Here is a 14,531-nt window from a genome sequence, read left to right on the forward strand (position 1 = left end):
TAACAAGTAACAAGCCTCTTTCTGCTCTTATCTGGCTGTTTTCCTGCTCCCCCTTCCTCTGTTAAACTGACTTTCACTCAGAAAATTTAGCTCTACCCGTCTCGAGTCGGACTGCAGCTCACATGTATCAGATTACACATGTCTATGGAAGTCTATGGAGAGGGGAGGGGGAAGAGTGAGCTGAAAGTGCAGGAGATAAGAGCAGAAATACAGGAATAGTGACTTGCTATCACAACCAAAACACTTTATTCATCAGCACAGTCAGTACATCTCTATATATGTCCTGCATGATCCTGGGGCTGTTTCTGAGTGAGAGAGAAGGTTATGGAGCAGATTCTCCTCTGTTTACTGTGTGTAGTGTATGGCTGCTCGTCTCTACCCCCCAGCTCAGAGAGAAATGCAAACTACAGATATAGCATGCAAAGGGGAAAATTGCTAAAAATTGTAAAATGAAAGTCATTTCATGGCCAGAAATAGTGCTGCTCCTCACACATGGTAGCTTATCCTGAAAAGTCAAATGAAATGAGAAGTACCCTTTAAAGTTCACTGTTGCTCATTCTGGATAAATATATACACTCTCTCGGTGCCTACTGCTGTATTTAATCGTTCTTCTTGCTCTTCTGGCTAACCAAGCCACCCCTGTTCAGTATGCTAGGTCTGAAGTTCTTGTTGCCTGTTTCCCTAACTTACAGGTCATAACTTGAATTGGTTCAATAATATCTACAGTATCATGTGTATACTGACCCTTGTTGTTTGATATCATGCTTTATGCTGAAATAAAAAGTACCAGCCTCTATATTTAACCATATACAATTCTCATGTCTTTTAATCCTTTTTAAACTGCAAACTCATATGGGCAGCATGCTTATTATCTTCTGTTTATTATACAGTTTTTTATCCTGTTTCCGTCCCTACTTTTACTGCTCTGGTTAACACATTAGCATACTGGAGGATAAAGAACAGTGCATAGATTTGATCGGCCATTAAATATGCTCTCATTCAAATCTACATATGTATCGCTATGTAAGTTCATAGTACAACTGAATAGGGGCTATGCTTCATTTTTCCAATTGCACCACTAACTAATTTATCCACTCGCTTTTGATTTTGGGATGAGAGACATTAAGGTCACATAAAATGTGAGGAAACCATCATGAATGAGGGACAGATAACACAAAATGCAAACATAATGGCAGCTTATTTTAAATACATCACTCACTGCTACAGTGCGAAGCATGGTGATTTAAAGGAAAGTAGAAAAAGAGAGTCAACTTTTCCCTCAACAAATTCATTGTCCTTCTGATGAAGAAAATGTTAGGTTTGAAAGAGATATATCAAGTTCTAAGACACAAGAAGATATAAATTATTTAAATAGCTTTTTCTCTGCTGGGAAGTACCACATCATCACATAATGTACTGTATTGTGACATGGAGTAGTACAATTTTTTAAGCTACTAGATTTATCATTTCTATTTTACTGAAAATATACAGAATACATAGAATAAAATAATAGAATAGAATAAGAAAAATTAAAAACATTACTTAGAGAACTATTTTATTCTTATTGCCACTAAAAATGAGGTTCACATTTAAAGAAGGAATACTGCCTATAAAAAGAAGCAATTTCTTAACACTTGAAAAAAAATATTTTTAAGGTTTAGGTGCAACAATTGGCAGTTGACCGGAATGTGTCACTATCAGAGAAAAGTGGCATCTCATCCATGCCTGCTGTATATAGAGTACTTGGCATTATCTCAGTACTTTTCAAAACTACTTATATGAAGTCCCGACTTAATCTCAAATTTAGCTTTCGATGTGTTCGAAGTTTTTTTCTTGCTACCCTTACAACAACTATATTTTAGGTTTAGGTAATCTGTGGCATAGAGGAGATTTAGAGTATTAGGGACATGTCACAGAGTATATAAAATTACTAGAACCTGTCACTGACTGATAATAACCATATGTTACTGTGTTCCAGATCCACAGAAACAGTAGAGTCAGAGACAGTACAACTTGATTCTTTTTGGCCAGTCAGCAGCACTGACGGAGATGATATAATTCGTCCCGTGACTACAAGAAACCAGACGTTTGTTACTTTGAGTGGCTTACTAGTGGGTGCAACTATATCCAATAGTATAAATATATTAAGTCATCATGCTATTGTCCTTATTAGAAGAGGTCTGTCATGGTGGCAGGTTCTCTTAAAACATACATTGATACATAAATGACTTGACTTTTGTTTCTACATTTCTCGTTTAAATATGTTTAGAAGTGAAAATGGATAGTGTTTATTATGAAGAACACTGGCCACTAGGCAGGGCTAGATAATGAATGCAGCAAATGCTAAAATAATAATGAGACCCCTGTTTAAGGACTCATGCACATGACCGGATAAATTGCGGATCGGTTCATTTCTATGGCCCCATGCACACGACCGTGGTTTTCACGGATCCGTGCTTCGGTTGTGAATCCGGACCTAAAAAACTCACCGCAAGTCATTTTATGGTCCAGATTTGTGGCTTCACAAACTGGCGAAATAATTTTTTTGTTGCGTATCTGTGAATCCTAATGACACATGGATACACAACAAATGTTTTTTGGCGGACAAATGGACCACAGCGGATCTGTGTTTTTTCGTCCCACAAAACCACTACGGTCGAGTGCATTAGGCTTAAGTTTGAGGTCCCTAGTGTGGAGCTACTTGGGCTACCTGTTTAGTTCCACTGCACTGAAATGCTTTACTGTGATGTATTAATTTGAGCTTGACTTTTGCAATCCGATAAACAAAAAAGGTGAAGCCAGTGAAAATATTTACCTGATTGTTTGTCATGGAATGCACCATTGTCTCCCTTACAATCATTTTTATACATGATTCCAACTGTCTACAATTTGATCTCTGAATGACAGACACTGTCTGCTATTCCTCCTATAAACTTGGTCAGCTGAAGTTTATTTTCATACAGTAAACACAGGTTCTCTATGTAGGTTGATTAGATACAAAGCATGTCCATCGCATAGATCTTTATGTTCAATAAGTACACAGGCCTAAACAATGGAGGCCATGACGGCTACCCATGTAATGAGGTAATGGGTACTATAGCATGCTTGGCATTGAAGATGTACTATAAAATTGCCAATACGTTGATTGGAATAAACTCTAAATATAATAAGCAAAATCTTTGACATGTCAAAAGGCTCATGAAGGAAAATCACTCCCCTGAAAGCAGATCATAGTTCCTGCAAACAGATTCCCATTTACTATTTAGATATTTTTTCTAGCAGTTAGAATACATTCTTATAAAAAGGTCCCGGGGGAGCCTGAACTTACATTTGCTCATAAATGCTTCTCCCGGAACAGAGATGTACGACTGCCCTTCAGATGGAAAACGGTAGTGGGGTAAGCTCAACGTCTGAGGTACCTTCACCATGGCATAATCTAAAAGGATCACAAAAAAAGTGACTATAAATCACCATGTTTAAATATAGAGAAAATGTTTTGAAACACGTCTTGACATTACAGACTTAACTTTATTATTTAGAACAATTATTGACATGCAGTAAAGCTTTGCCTATCTATCCTGATGTAAGAACATTTTTTATTATCTTAAACCAGTGTTCTAACCTAGAAAGAATTCTCTCAGCAGAAAAGAATAAAAAAAAAATGTGTGTCTGTCAGCATCACACACATGTACCTAAGAGCAACAAGTAAAATAGGACAATAGCACAATATCCAACAAAGCTTTCTTCAATTCATTTTGTGGGACAAGCATTTTTAAGTTTTGTAGAAAATAAAAAGACATTGTTCTAGTTCTGCAGATATAATACATTAGTACAAACTGTTTTAGTTCTGTGTATTTTTTTTCTGTCTGTCTTCAGGAGGTCAGACTTTGGCCCATTTACTAATGCTGTGAAATAGTTAGACAGCGTGAACTTAGAGCAGGTGTGGTAATTTTGGTGAATCTTTTATGGCCTGTTCGACAATTTTTGCTTCCTTATACCACTTTTGATTTAGTTTACTTTGCGACAGAATTTTGTGCCTTTTTTGCCAAATTTTTGACGCACGTTGATGAATTTAAGCCACACCTCCTTTCCGACACACACCCGGCCACCCACATGATAAAAAATGAAATGTAATTCAGCAGACCAGGCCACGTTCTTCCATTGCTCCATGGTACCGATGTAATGCTCATGTGCCGATTGTAGGCACTTCGGTGGTGGACAAAGGTCAGCATGGGCACTCTAACTGGCCTGCAACTTCACAGATCTAAATACAGCAAGCAGTGATGAGGAGTGTGTTCTGGCACCTTTCTATCAGAGGCAGCATTGTTTTTTTTAGCAATTTGTACTACAGTCGATTTTTTGTGGAATTGGATCAGAAGGGCTATTTTACACTTCCCACACGCATCAATGTGCTATGGGTGCTTATGACCCCACCACCGGTTCACTAGTTGTCCTTCCTTGGGTAACTTTTGATATGTAGTTACTAAGCATTGCAAATCGGGAATACTCCACAAGGTCTGCCATTTTGAAGATGTTTTGACCCAGTCATCTGGTCATCACAATTTGCTCCTTGTCAAAGTCGCTCATATCCTTACGCTTGCTAATTTTTCCTGCTTCTAACACATCAACTTCAAGAACTGACTGTTCACTTGCTGCCTACTATATCTCACCCCATGACAGTTGCTATTGTAATAGGATAATCAAAGTTATCCACTTCACTTGTCAGTGGTTTAAATGTTATGGCTGATCGGTGTAAAAGGCACATGGTAGATGGGCGGCCGTGTAGCATATTTTGCATTGGGCCCTGTCACCAGCATTTCACCTTTAATACCAGCAATACCTGCTGGAAGTGGGTGAATTTTTTTTTTAATGTAGCCTATAATTATTTTCTAAGCAGGCTTTGTACTTTTAGTATATAGTTTTTTTTAGTGTTCCTGCACCATATGCTAATGAGCATATAAGGGTCATATCTTCATTCCTGAAACCTTTTCGAGTTAACTCCGCCTCCTTACTTTTGATTGACAGTTCCTCGTCTCCCCCCAGCACACATGAAATCCCACGCTTGCGCATCGATTTCTTGTTCTGGTGTGTGCGCACAACGGGACACAATGCGCAGCAACTAAATTTAAGTCTCGGACGAAGCAGGGAAGGGTGTCGGAAAATACATGACGGGCGCATGTGTGCTATCTCAGAAGAGATTTCGTCATTCAGCGCGGGACAATTTCGACGGTGGGCAGGCATATGAAGAGGAACGAACGAGACTGCCGGATTATTACCATAAAAGGCACAAAATGTTTGCAGACCTTTATTTACGGCCGGAGGAGGAGTTTAGGAGAGGGGATAACGGCAATGAACTTTTGACAGCAGCGGCCAGCGAGGGGTGAGTAGAGTTTAACAGGTGAAATGCTGGTGACAGGTTCCCTTTAAGTTATGAATCTGCTGTGAGGTAATATTTTCACTTTAAAAATTCAGAATTTTCCTTTAAATTCCTACAGTGTGAAAACAAATGAAAAATGAATGTACCACAAAGCGATTTAAAAAGAAATAAAAATAACAGTTCCATTACTACCATAAATAATTTCACCATGTTATACATAAAAGTGAAAATAGTTCTTCTTCTACTAATGTAACTTTCATATTATTGGACAGTCCATAGCAGCACAGAGCCTATTTTTCATCCATTTTTGTAATCAATGGGAGAAACAGCAACAAAGTCCATTTTATCTCCCAGCTTCTGTATTTTCCCACACAACGGCAGAAATGATACAGACAGGCATGCCTCTTGTCTGTACATCAAACATCACTTTGACTATATATTAGACTTCAAAGAAAATGTTTGTATACTTATAACCAGCGCTGGAATATTTCTATATATAACTTCTTATGAAACATTAATTTCAATTAAATAATGATAATGGAAATTCTTGTGGTAAAACAGGATCAAATGCTAACACTTTAGAAAGTTTATACAGCAGCTTTCTCCGTTTCTTGTTTATAAGTTAGATATTTTTCTTTGGTTTCTGGTATCCGCACTGTAGAATCATATCATCAAAAAGTTAATTTATTTCAGTAATTCAATTCAAAAAGTGAAACTCATATTATATAGATTCATTACCCACAAAGTGATCTATTTCCAGCATATTTTTCTTTTAATGTTGATGATTATGGCTAACAGTTAATGAAAACCCTAAATTTAGTCTCTCAGAAAATTTGAATATTCTATAATACCAATTTTAAAAAATGATTTTTAATACCGAAATGTTGGCCTACTGAGAAGTATGTACAGTATATGCACTCAATACTTGGTTGGGCTCCTTTTGCATGAATTACTGTATCAATGCGGCGTGGCATGGAGGTGATCAGCCTGTGGCACTGCTGAGGTGTTATGGAAGCTCAGGTTGCTTTGATAGCGGCCTTCAGCTCGTCTGTGTTGAGTCTGGTTCTCTCATCTTCCTCTTGACAATACCCCATAGATTCTCTATGAGGTTTAGGTCAGGGGAGCTTGCCGGCCAATGAAGCTCAGTGATACTGTGGTTATTAAACCAGGTATTGGTACTTTTGGCAGTGTGGGCAGGTGCCAAGTCCTGCTGGAAAATGAAATCAGCATCTCCATAAAGCTTGTCAGCAGATGGAAGCCTGAAGTGCTCTAAAATTTCCTGGTAGATGGCTGCGTTGACTCTGGACTTGGTATAACACAGAGCAAAAAATCTTGTTGGTTGATACATCCCTGAGGGTATGTTCACACGCTGAGCCAAAAACGTCTGAAAATACGGAGCTGTTTTCAAGGGAAAACAGCACCTGATTTTCAGACGTTTTTTGAGCAACTCACGTTTTTCACAGCGTTTTTCGCGGCGTTTTCGCGCCGTTTTTTCAGCCGTTTTTGGAGCTGTTTTCAATAGAGTCTATGAGAAAACGGCTCCAAAAACGTCCCAAGAAGTGTCCTGCACTTCTTTTGACGAGGCTGTAATTTTACGCGTCGTCTTTTGACAGCTGTCAAACGACGACGCGTAAATTACAGGTCGTTGGCACAGTACGTCGGCAAACCCATTCAAATGAATGGGCAGATGTTTGCCGATGTATTGGAGCCGTATTTTCAGGCGTAAATCAAGGCATAATACGCCTCGTTTACGCCTGAAAATAGGTCGTGTGAACCCAGCCTAAGAGCTTGGCTGATTGGATTTCCTACATCAGATTACTGTACAATGTCTGAGCAGACATTTTGCCAGCAAGGATTGCTGGTGATTTTAGCTCTGAAGGATGCAGAATTGTGAATGTAGCTCTGGACTATAGTACAGGATGAAAATCAGGATCAGTACAAAAATAAGTAATGCTAATTATTTTGGCTTGCAGCATGTAGAAAATACCACAAACAAAATTGCTTCTAGGGCAGAATACGGTGCCTCACACAGTCCATGAGGCATGATACGGCACAGACCCATAGGAACTCTGTGTGCCACTGTATAGGGCCGTGCAAATGGCATTGACCTTAAAGAGAACCTTTTACCTACCCATACATGTGCAGCTGAGTGCAGCATGTAATGGGCAGGGCTTCACAAACACTGTCTCACTTGAAATTATTTTTTTATTATTTTTCAGAGAGCTCTCTGCAGAACCGCCAGTCCAGTTCTCGCAGAAGGGAACACGGTGCAAGCTGCCCTGACACTGTCCGTAGCTGATTGGACAATGTCAGAGCGTAGACATCACGCCCCCTTGACAGTTCAGGGGCTTATTTACATATTGGGCGCCAAATATAACGGCACCGATATGTAAATAACGGAGGAAGACAGGAAAATTATTTCAAGTGAGACAGTGTTTGTGAAGCCCTGCCCATTACATGCTGCACTTAGCTACACATGTATGGGCAGGTGAAAGGTTCTCTTTAAAAAGCAGTTTATATTTAGTATACCTTTATAATGTAAATAGCATTTATCCAAATAAAAATATCACTTTTCATTTTACCTGAAGGTAACAGAATTAGGGTAAGGCCACATGGTGGGGGTCACGGTGCGTTTATGTTGCGTTTTTAAACTGCTGCATGTCATTTTTCAATAGAAGTCAATGGTGAAATTGTTTTTACGGACAGTCTGCTGCTATTATATTACAATGTGTTTTTTGTGCAGTTAACTTCATCTTCACAATGTCCGACTGCAAGCAGGTAATGACTGCACTGTCAATGTTGTTGCTGATCTGCTTGCGTTTTTGCTAAGGCTATGTTCACACGGGGTATTTTGCCGAGTTTTTTGACGCGGAGACCGCGTCGCAAAACTCGGCAAAAACGGCCCGAAAATGCCTCCCATTGATTTCAATGGGAGACGTCGGCGTCTTTTTCCCGCGAGCAGTAAAACTGCCTCGCGGGAAAAAGAAGCGACATGCCCTATCTTCGGGCACTTCCGCCTCTGACCTCCCATTGACTTCAATGGGAGGCAGAGAAAGCGTATTTCGCGCTGTTTTATGCCCGCGGCGCTCAATGGCCGCGGGTGAAAAACGGCGCGAAAATCGCCGCAAAAATCGGCGTGCAGGGAGAGGAAAATCTGCCTCAAAGTTCCAAACGGAATTTTGAGGCAGATATTCCTCCCCCAAAATACTCCGTGTGAACATAGCCTTACAGTTCTGCAATGCATTGTAATGAACTATATACAGGAAGCACCTAACAAACTTCAACACGGGTGAAAACTATTCCCATCAATTATTTCCATTAAAAACGCAACAGAACTGCAGCATTACAGAGACAAAAAACGCATGCAGTTGACCGCATGCGGTTTTCAAACGCGACAAAACCGCAACAAAACCGCGTCAACGACGCACCGTGTGGCCTTACCCTTAAATTATTTTTATATCATCTTTGTAAATTAGTACCTAATTAAGTTAATTAAATATTTTGTTGCACTTACATTTTTATAGGCAAAAATTTTTTAAACATTTTAAAATAAAATAATACCCTCTAAATAGCTCAATAACTCATTTTTAGAAAAGTGTGTCCTGTATTCCTCTGGCGCCTAAGGCATTGTTCACCCCGCATTCGGTGTGTACTCCAGGAAAATCTCCTGACGTAAAGTACTGTGCAAAAGTTTTAGGCAGTTGTAGAAAAATGCTGTAAAGTAAGAATGCTTTTAAAAATAAAAAGTGTAAATAGTTTTATATTTATCAGTTAACAAAATACAAAATGAATAAACAGAAGATAAATCTAAATCAAATCAATATTTGGTGTGACTACCCTTTACCTTCAAAACAGCATAAATTCTTCTAGGTACACTTCACAAAGTCATGGATTTTCTAGGATTATGGTCAGGTATATGATTAACCAAACAGGTGATAATGATCATCATTTTCATATGTAGGTTGAAACACAGTCATTAACTGTAACAGAAACAGCTGTGTAGGAGGCTTAAAACTGGGTGAAGAACAGCTAAACTCTGCTACAATGGTGAGGTCGTGGAAGACAGTTTCATGTCATAGGTCCACCATCACAAGACTGAGCACAGCAACAAGACACAATATAGTTATACTGCATCAGCAAGGTTTCTCCCAGGCAAAGATTTGAAAGCAGACTGGGATTTTAAGATGTGCTGTTCGAGCACTTTTAAAGAAGCACAAATAAACGGACAATGCTGAGGACCGTAGATGCAGTGGTTGGCCTAGGAAACTTAGTGCAGTACATCAAAGACATCTAACTTCCCTTCGAAATTGCAAGATTTCCTGCAGTGCCATCAGCTCAGAACTGGCAGAAACCAGTGGGACCCTGAGAAATACAGACTGATACTTATCGATCATGCAATACCATCAGGGAGGCATCTGATTGGCTTCAAATTTATTCTGCAGCAGGACAACGACCCCAAACATGCATTTAATGTTATTAAGAACTATCTTCAGCGTAAAGAAGAACAAGGAGCCCTGGAAGTAATAATATGGCCCCCACAGAGCCCTCATCTCAACATCATTGAGTCTACCTGGGATGACGAGACAGAAGGATTTGAGGAAGCCTACATCCACAGAAGATCTGTGGTTAATTCTCCAAGATGTTTGGAACAACCACCCTGACGAGTTTCTTCAAAAACTGTGTGCAAGTGTACCTAGAGAATCTGTGCTGTTTTGAAGGCAAAGGATGGACACACCAAATATTGATTTGATTTAGATTTCTCTTCTGTTCATTCACTTTAATATTGTTAATTAATAATAAAACATTAGTAGTTCTAGTTTTTTTAAATCATGCTTACTTTGCAGCTTTTTCCCACAACTTTTGCACAGTACTGTATATTACAGACCTACAGACCAAACACATGGAGCTGTATACCATACATACCTATTGTAAAAACAAAAACGGTTACCACGTGGCATATGTTCAGGTTTTTTTTTTAGGAGATACTCTTGTATTGCAAAGCATACTCAACTAGGCTTTCCAATACAGTTAAAAAAAATATGATGATGCATACTCCTCAGACATTTACCAAAAAGACACTCTATTAGTATAAATCTGGCCCATTGTAGGCAATGGGTACTTACGGTGTATACATCGGGAGCATTTCTCGACGCATACACTGAATGTACACACCAAACACAGTGTGAACAGAGCTTGAGAGGCCTCATAATATACTGTTATTTAGTTCCATAGAAACAAACAATAACCTGCTACTGAGGATCTGCCTTCCAGTGTAACAATCATAGATGGGTTTTCCAAGAGATTTATTGCCATATGCCCCATAACTTTATCAACAGTATCAATAAGTCCTCCAACATCAGGCTGAACCTGCAAAAATAAAACAATTATACTTAAAAATTTATTTTTCAGCTCTATTTTATTTTTAAATTGACACTTTTAACAATTTCAGAAAGGCATGCTCTGTAAAGCTATAAAGTCCATTTACACACTGTACAGGTCAGAATATCAGTAAAAGTGAAGGGCTGAAATTCATAGAGTAGCGGGCGGAATATGTCAATGAAACAGTAATATGATCTTTTTCTACAGCAACCATCCTGATAACAATATGAAAGATCTAAGATGATTCAACCCTAAACTGACACCCTTGCAAAATTCCTTAAATGTTTTAGACATTTCAAAGCTGGAAGCAATTTTAGCACATCGTAACTTCACATTGCTGCACATTATCATCAGTTCGGGGTAAACCTGACCCGAGCCTTATGTTTTGTTACTATAATGTAGTAGTTATTAGACAGGCCTGATAGACATGTTTTATACATTTAGCCCTTTTGCCTATGCTATCCATACCTTCAACTATGCCTTTGATAAGAGAGGTCATACTATTACAAGTTGCTATACCATTTAATGTAAAATTTTGAGTATGGAACAATTTATATTTTTCATTTGCATTTGGCTGGACTACAAGAATCTCGATAATGTTGATGACAACCATATTTCTGAACTCATCTGTTACAAATGGGCTTCAATATTCTATCTAATGATGGGAAAACCGTACTGTAAAATTTCACTCAATCCTTTGTATTCACAACCTTGAGCCTGGACATTTACCAAAAAAAGTTACTGTTAAAAAGTGTTGTTGTTGTTGTACACAGATGGATCCATTGTTGCATTAGGCCTACCTACCACACCCAAAATATTAAAGAGGGAGATGTTCAACCCATCTGTAATAACACTACCAAAACTTTCTTGTGGGTGGGCTCAAACAGAGTGGGAGAGCAAGTCTGGATACAGTTTAAGCTGCTAAAATGGATAAAATATGATCTATACACAAGTGTAATGGAAGTGAAGATGACATTTGTAATGGCACAGCAGAACAATGCACCACTCGCTTATGTTTTATATATGTATGTATATATATATATATATATATATATATATATAGATAGATAGATAGATAGATAGATAGATAGATAGATAGATAGATAGATAGATAGATAGATAGATAGATATCTCTATATATCTCTATATATATATATATATATATGTATATATATATATACAGTGAAGGAAATAAGTATTTGATCCCTTGCTGATTTTGTAAGTTTGTCCACTGTCAAAGACATGAACAGTCTAGAATTTTTAGGATAGGTTAATTTTACCAGTGAGAGATAGATTATATATAAAAATAAAAAATAAATAGAAAATCACATTGTCAAAATGATATATATTTATTTGCATTGTGCACAGAGAAATAAGTATTTGATCCCCTACCAACCATTAAGAGTTCAGCCTCCTCCAGACCAGTTACACGCTCCAAATCAACTTGGTGCCTGCATTAAAGACAGCTGTCTTACATGGTCACCTGTATAAAAGACTCCTGTCCACAGACTCAATTAATCAGTCTGACTCTAACCTCTACAACATGGGCAAGACCAAAGAGCTTTCTAAGGATGTCAAGGACAAGATCATAGACCTGCACAAGGCTGGAATGGGCTACAAAACCATAAGTAAGACGCTGGGTGAGAAGGAGACAACTGTTGGTGCAATAGTAAGAAAATGGAAGACATACAAAATGACTGTCAATCGACATCGATCTGGGGCTCCATCCAAAATCTCACCTCGTGGGGTATCCTTGATCCTGAGGAAGGTGAGAGCTCAGCCGAAAACTACACGGGGGGAACTTGTTAATGATCTCAAGGCAGCTGGGACGACAGTCACCAAGAAAACCATTGGTAACACATTACGCCGTAATGGATTAAAATCCTGCAGTGCCCGCAAGGTCCCCCTGCTCAAGAAGGCACATGTACAGGCCCGTCTGAAGTCTGCAAATGAACATCTGGATGATTTTGAGAGTGATTTGGAGAAGGTGCTGTGGTCAGTTGAGACTAAAATTTAGCTCTTTGGCATTAACTCAACTCGCCGTGTTTGGAGGAAGAGAAATGCTGCCTATGACCCAAAGAACACCATCCCCACTGTCAAGCATGGAGGTGGAAACATTATGTTTTGGGGGTGTTGCTCTGCTAAGGGCACAGGACTACTTCACCGCATCAATGGGAAAATGGATGGAGCCATGTACCGTCAAATCCTGAGTGACAACCTCCTTCCCTCCACCAGGACATTAAAAATGGCTCATGGCTGGGTCTTCCAGCACGACAATGACCCGAAACATACAGCCAAGGCAACAAAGGAGTGGCTCAAAAAGAAGCACATTAAGGTCATGGAGTGGCCTAGCCAGTCTCCAGACCTTAATCCCATCGAAAACTTATGGAGGGAGCTGAAGATCCGAGTTGCCAAGTGACAGCCTCGAAATCTTAATGATTTACAGATGATCTGCAAAGAGGAGTGGGCCAAAATTCCATCTAACATGTGTGCAAACCTCATCATCAACTACAAAAAATGTCTGATTGCTGTGCTTGCCAACAAGGGTTTTGCCACCAAGTATTAAGTCTGGTTTGCCAAAGGGATCAAATACTTATTTCTCTGTGCACAATGCAAATAAATATATATAATTTTGACAATGTGACTTTTTTTTTTTTTTATATATATATATAATCTATCTCTCACTGGTAAAATTAACCTAGCCTAAAAATTCTAGACTGTTCATGTCTTTGACAGTGGGCAAACTTACAAAATCAGCAAGGGATCAAATACTTATTTCCTTCACTGTATATATATATGTATATATATATATATATATATATATATATATATATATATATATATATATACAAACTGTACAAAACATTTTGTTCAATATGGTTTGTTTTTTTAAGAAGGGTCAATATATTGTTCTTTCATGATCCATTTCTGCTGTTCCATACACTTTTCAGGCACTTGACGGTGCACTGAGCAGGTTTTCAACATCAAGGGTAGTTGTGATGTAGATACACACAGTTGTGAACATTTCTGCTATTTCAGCCATACATTCAGTAAGTACTCTTTTGTTTGGGGGGAATAATTTGTTACTTTACAGGTTTAATACAATGAGGAATACCAATATAAGAGAAAATCTAGTTATAAGAATATTAGGGGTTTTATTGTCATGATTTTGTCATCAAAAGGGATGTATGATTCTCCAGATGATTCAAATGCATATTATACAATGCAAATCTTTATTTTTCTGCATTAGTTTTGTCGTGTGTACATACCTTTCTATCTTCCTTATAATTTCACTCATGCTATTCACCACTTTTTAGATGTTCGCACCATCAAATCCACTCTAAAAATGCATCAGGTCTAAAATCTTCTCTTTGTCTGGAAATCCACTAACAAAGCACCTAACGCTCCTTCTCTAAACCAAGCTTACTTATTCCTTCATTTTGTATTCATTTCTTACTCCATATAGACTGTAAGGCCTTTCTCTCCTAAGTCTAGTTTGGGCCATGGACATAATACCAGGGTAGCAGGCATAGTAGCTGCTATGGGGCTCAGCTTCTAAGGCGTGCCACCTTACCTGTAAAATGGACCCTCTGAGGCAAGGGAAAGTTAGCGATCACTGTGGATTTAAGTAGGGGAAGAGATAACTTGAGTGGGCATTAAAAGTAGAGGAAAGACAATGGATAATGGAGAGTAGTGGACTAAAAAGTACAGCATCATAGTGACTTAACTATAATGTTAAATGATAACTCTAAATGATACGACTCTACTATACTCA

General features: G+C 38.5%; 1 protein-coding gene across 1 annotated transcript in view; it reads right to left on the reverse strand.

The window, feature by feature from the left end:
* ADGRD1 (adhesion G protein-coupled receptor D1) overlaps window positions 1-14,531 on the reverse strand; it is a 717,614-nt gene that overhangs the window by 593,201 nt on the left and 109,882 nt on the right. Inside the window, exons 10-11 of the mRNA XM_075854444.1 lie at window positions 10,624-10,744; window positions 3,329-3,436 (exon numbers count right to left, since the gene is read on the reverse strand). Of these exons, the coding sequence (XP_075710559.1) occupies window positions 3,329-3,436; window positions 10,624-10,744 (229 nt within the window). The remainder of the gene's footprint in view (window positions 1-3,328; window positions 3,437-10,623; window positions 10,745-14,531) is intronic.

The sequence above is a fragment of the Rhinoderma darwinii genome, chromosome 1 (genome assembly GCF_050947455.1).
Source record: "Rhinoderma darwinii isolate aRhiDar2 chromosome 1, aRhiDar2.hap1, whole genome shotgun sequence".
NCBI lineage: Eukaryota > Metazoa > Chordata > Amphibia > Anura > Rhinodermatidae > Rhinoderma > Rhinoderma darwinii.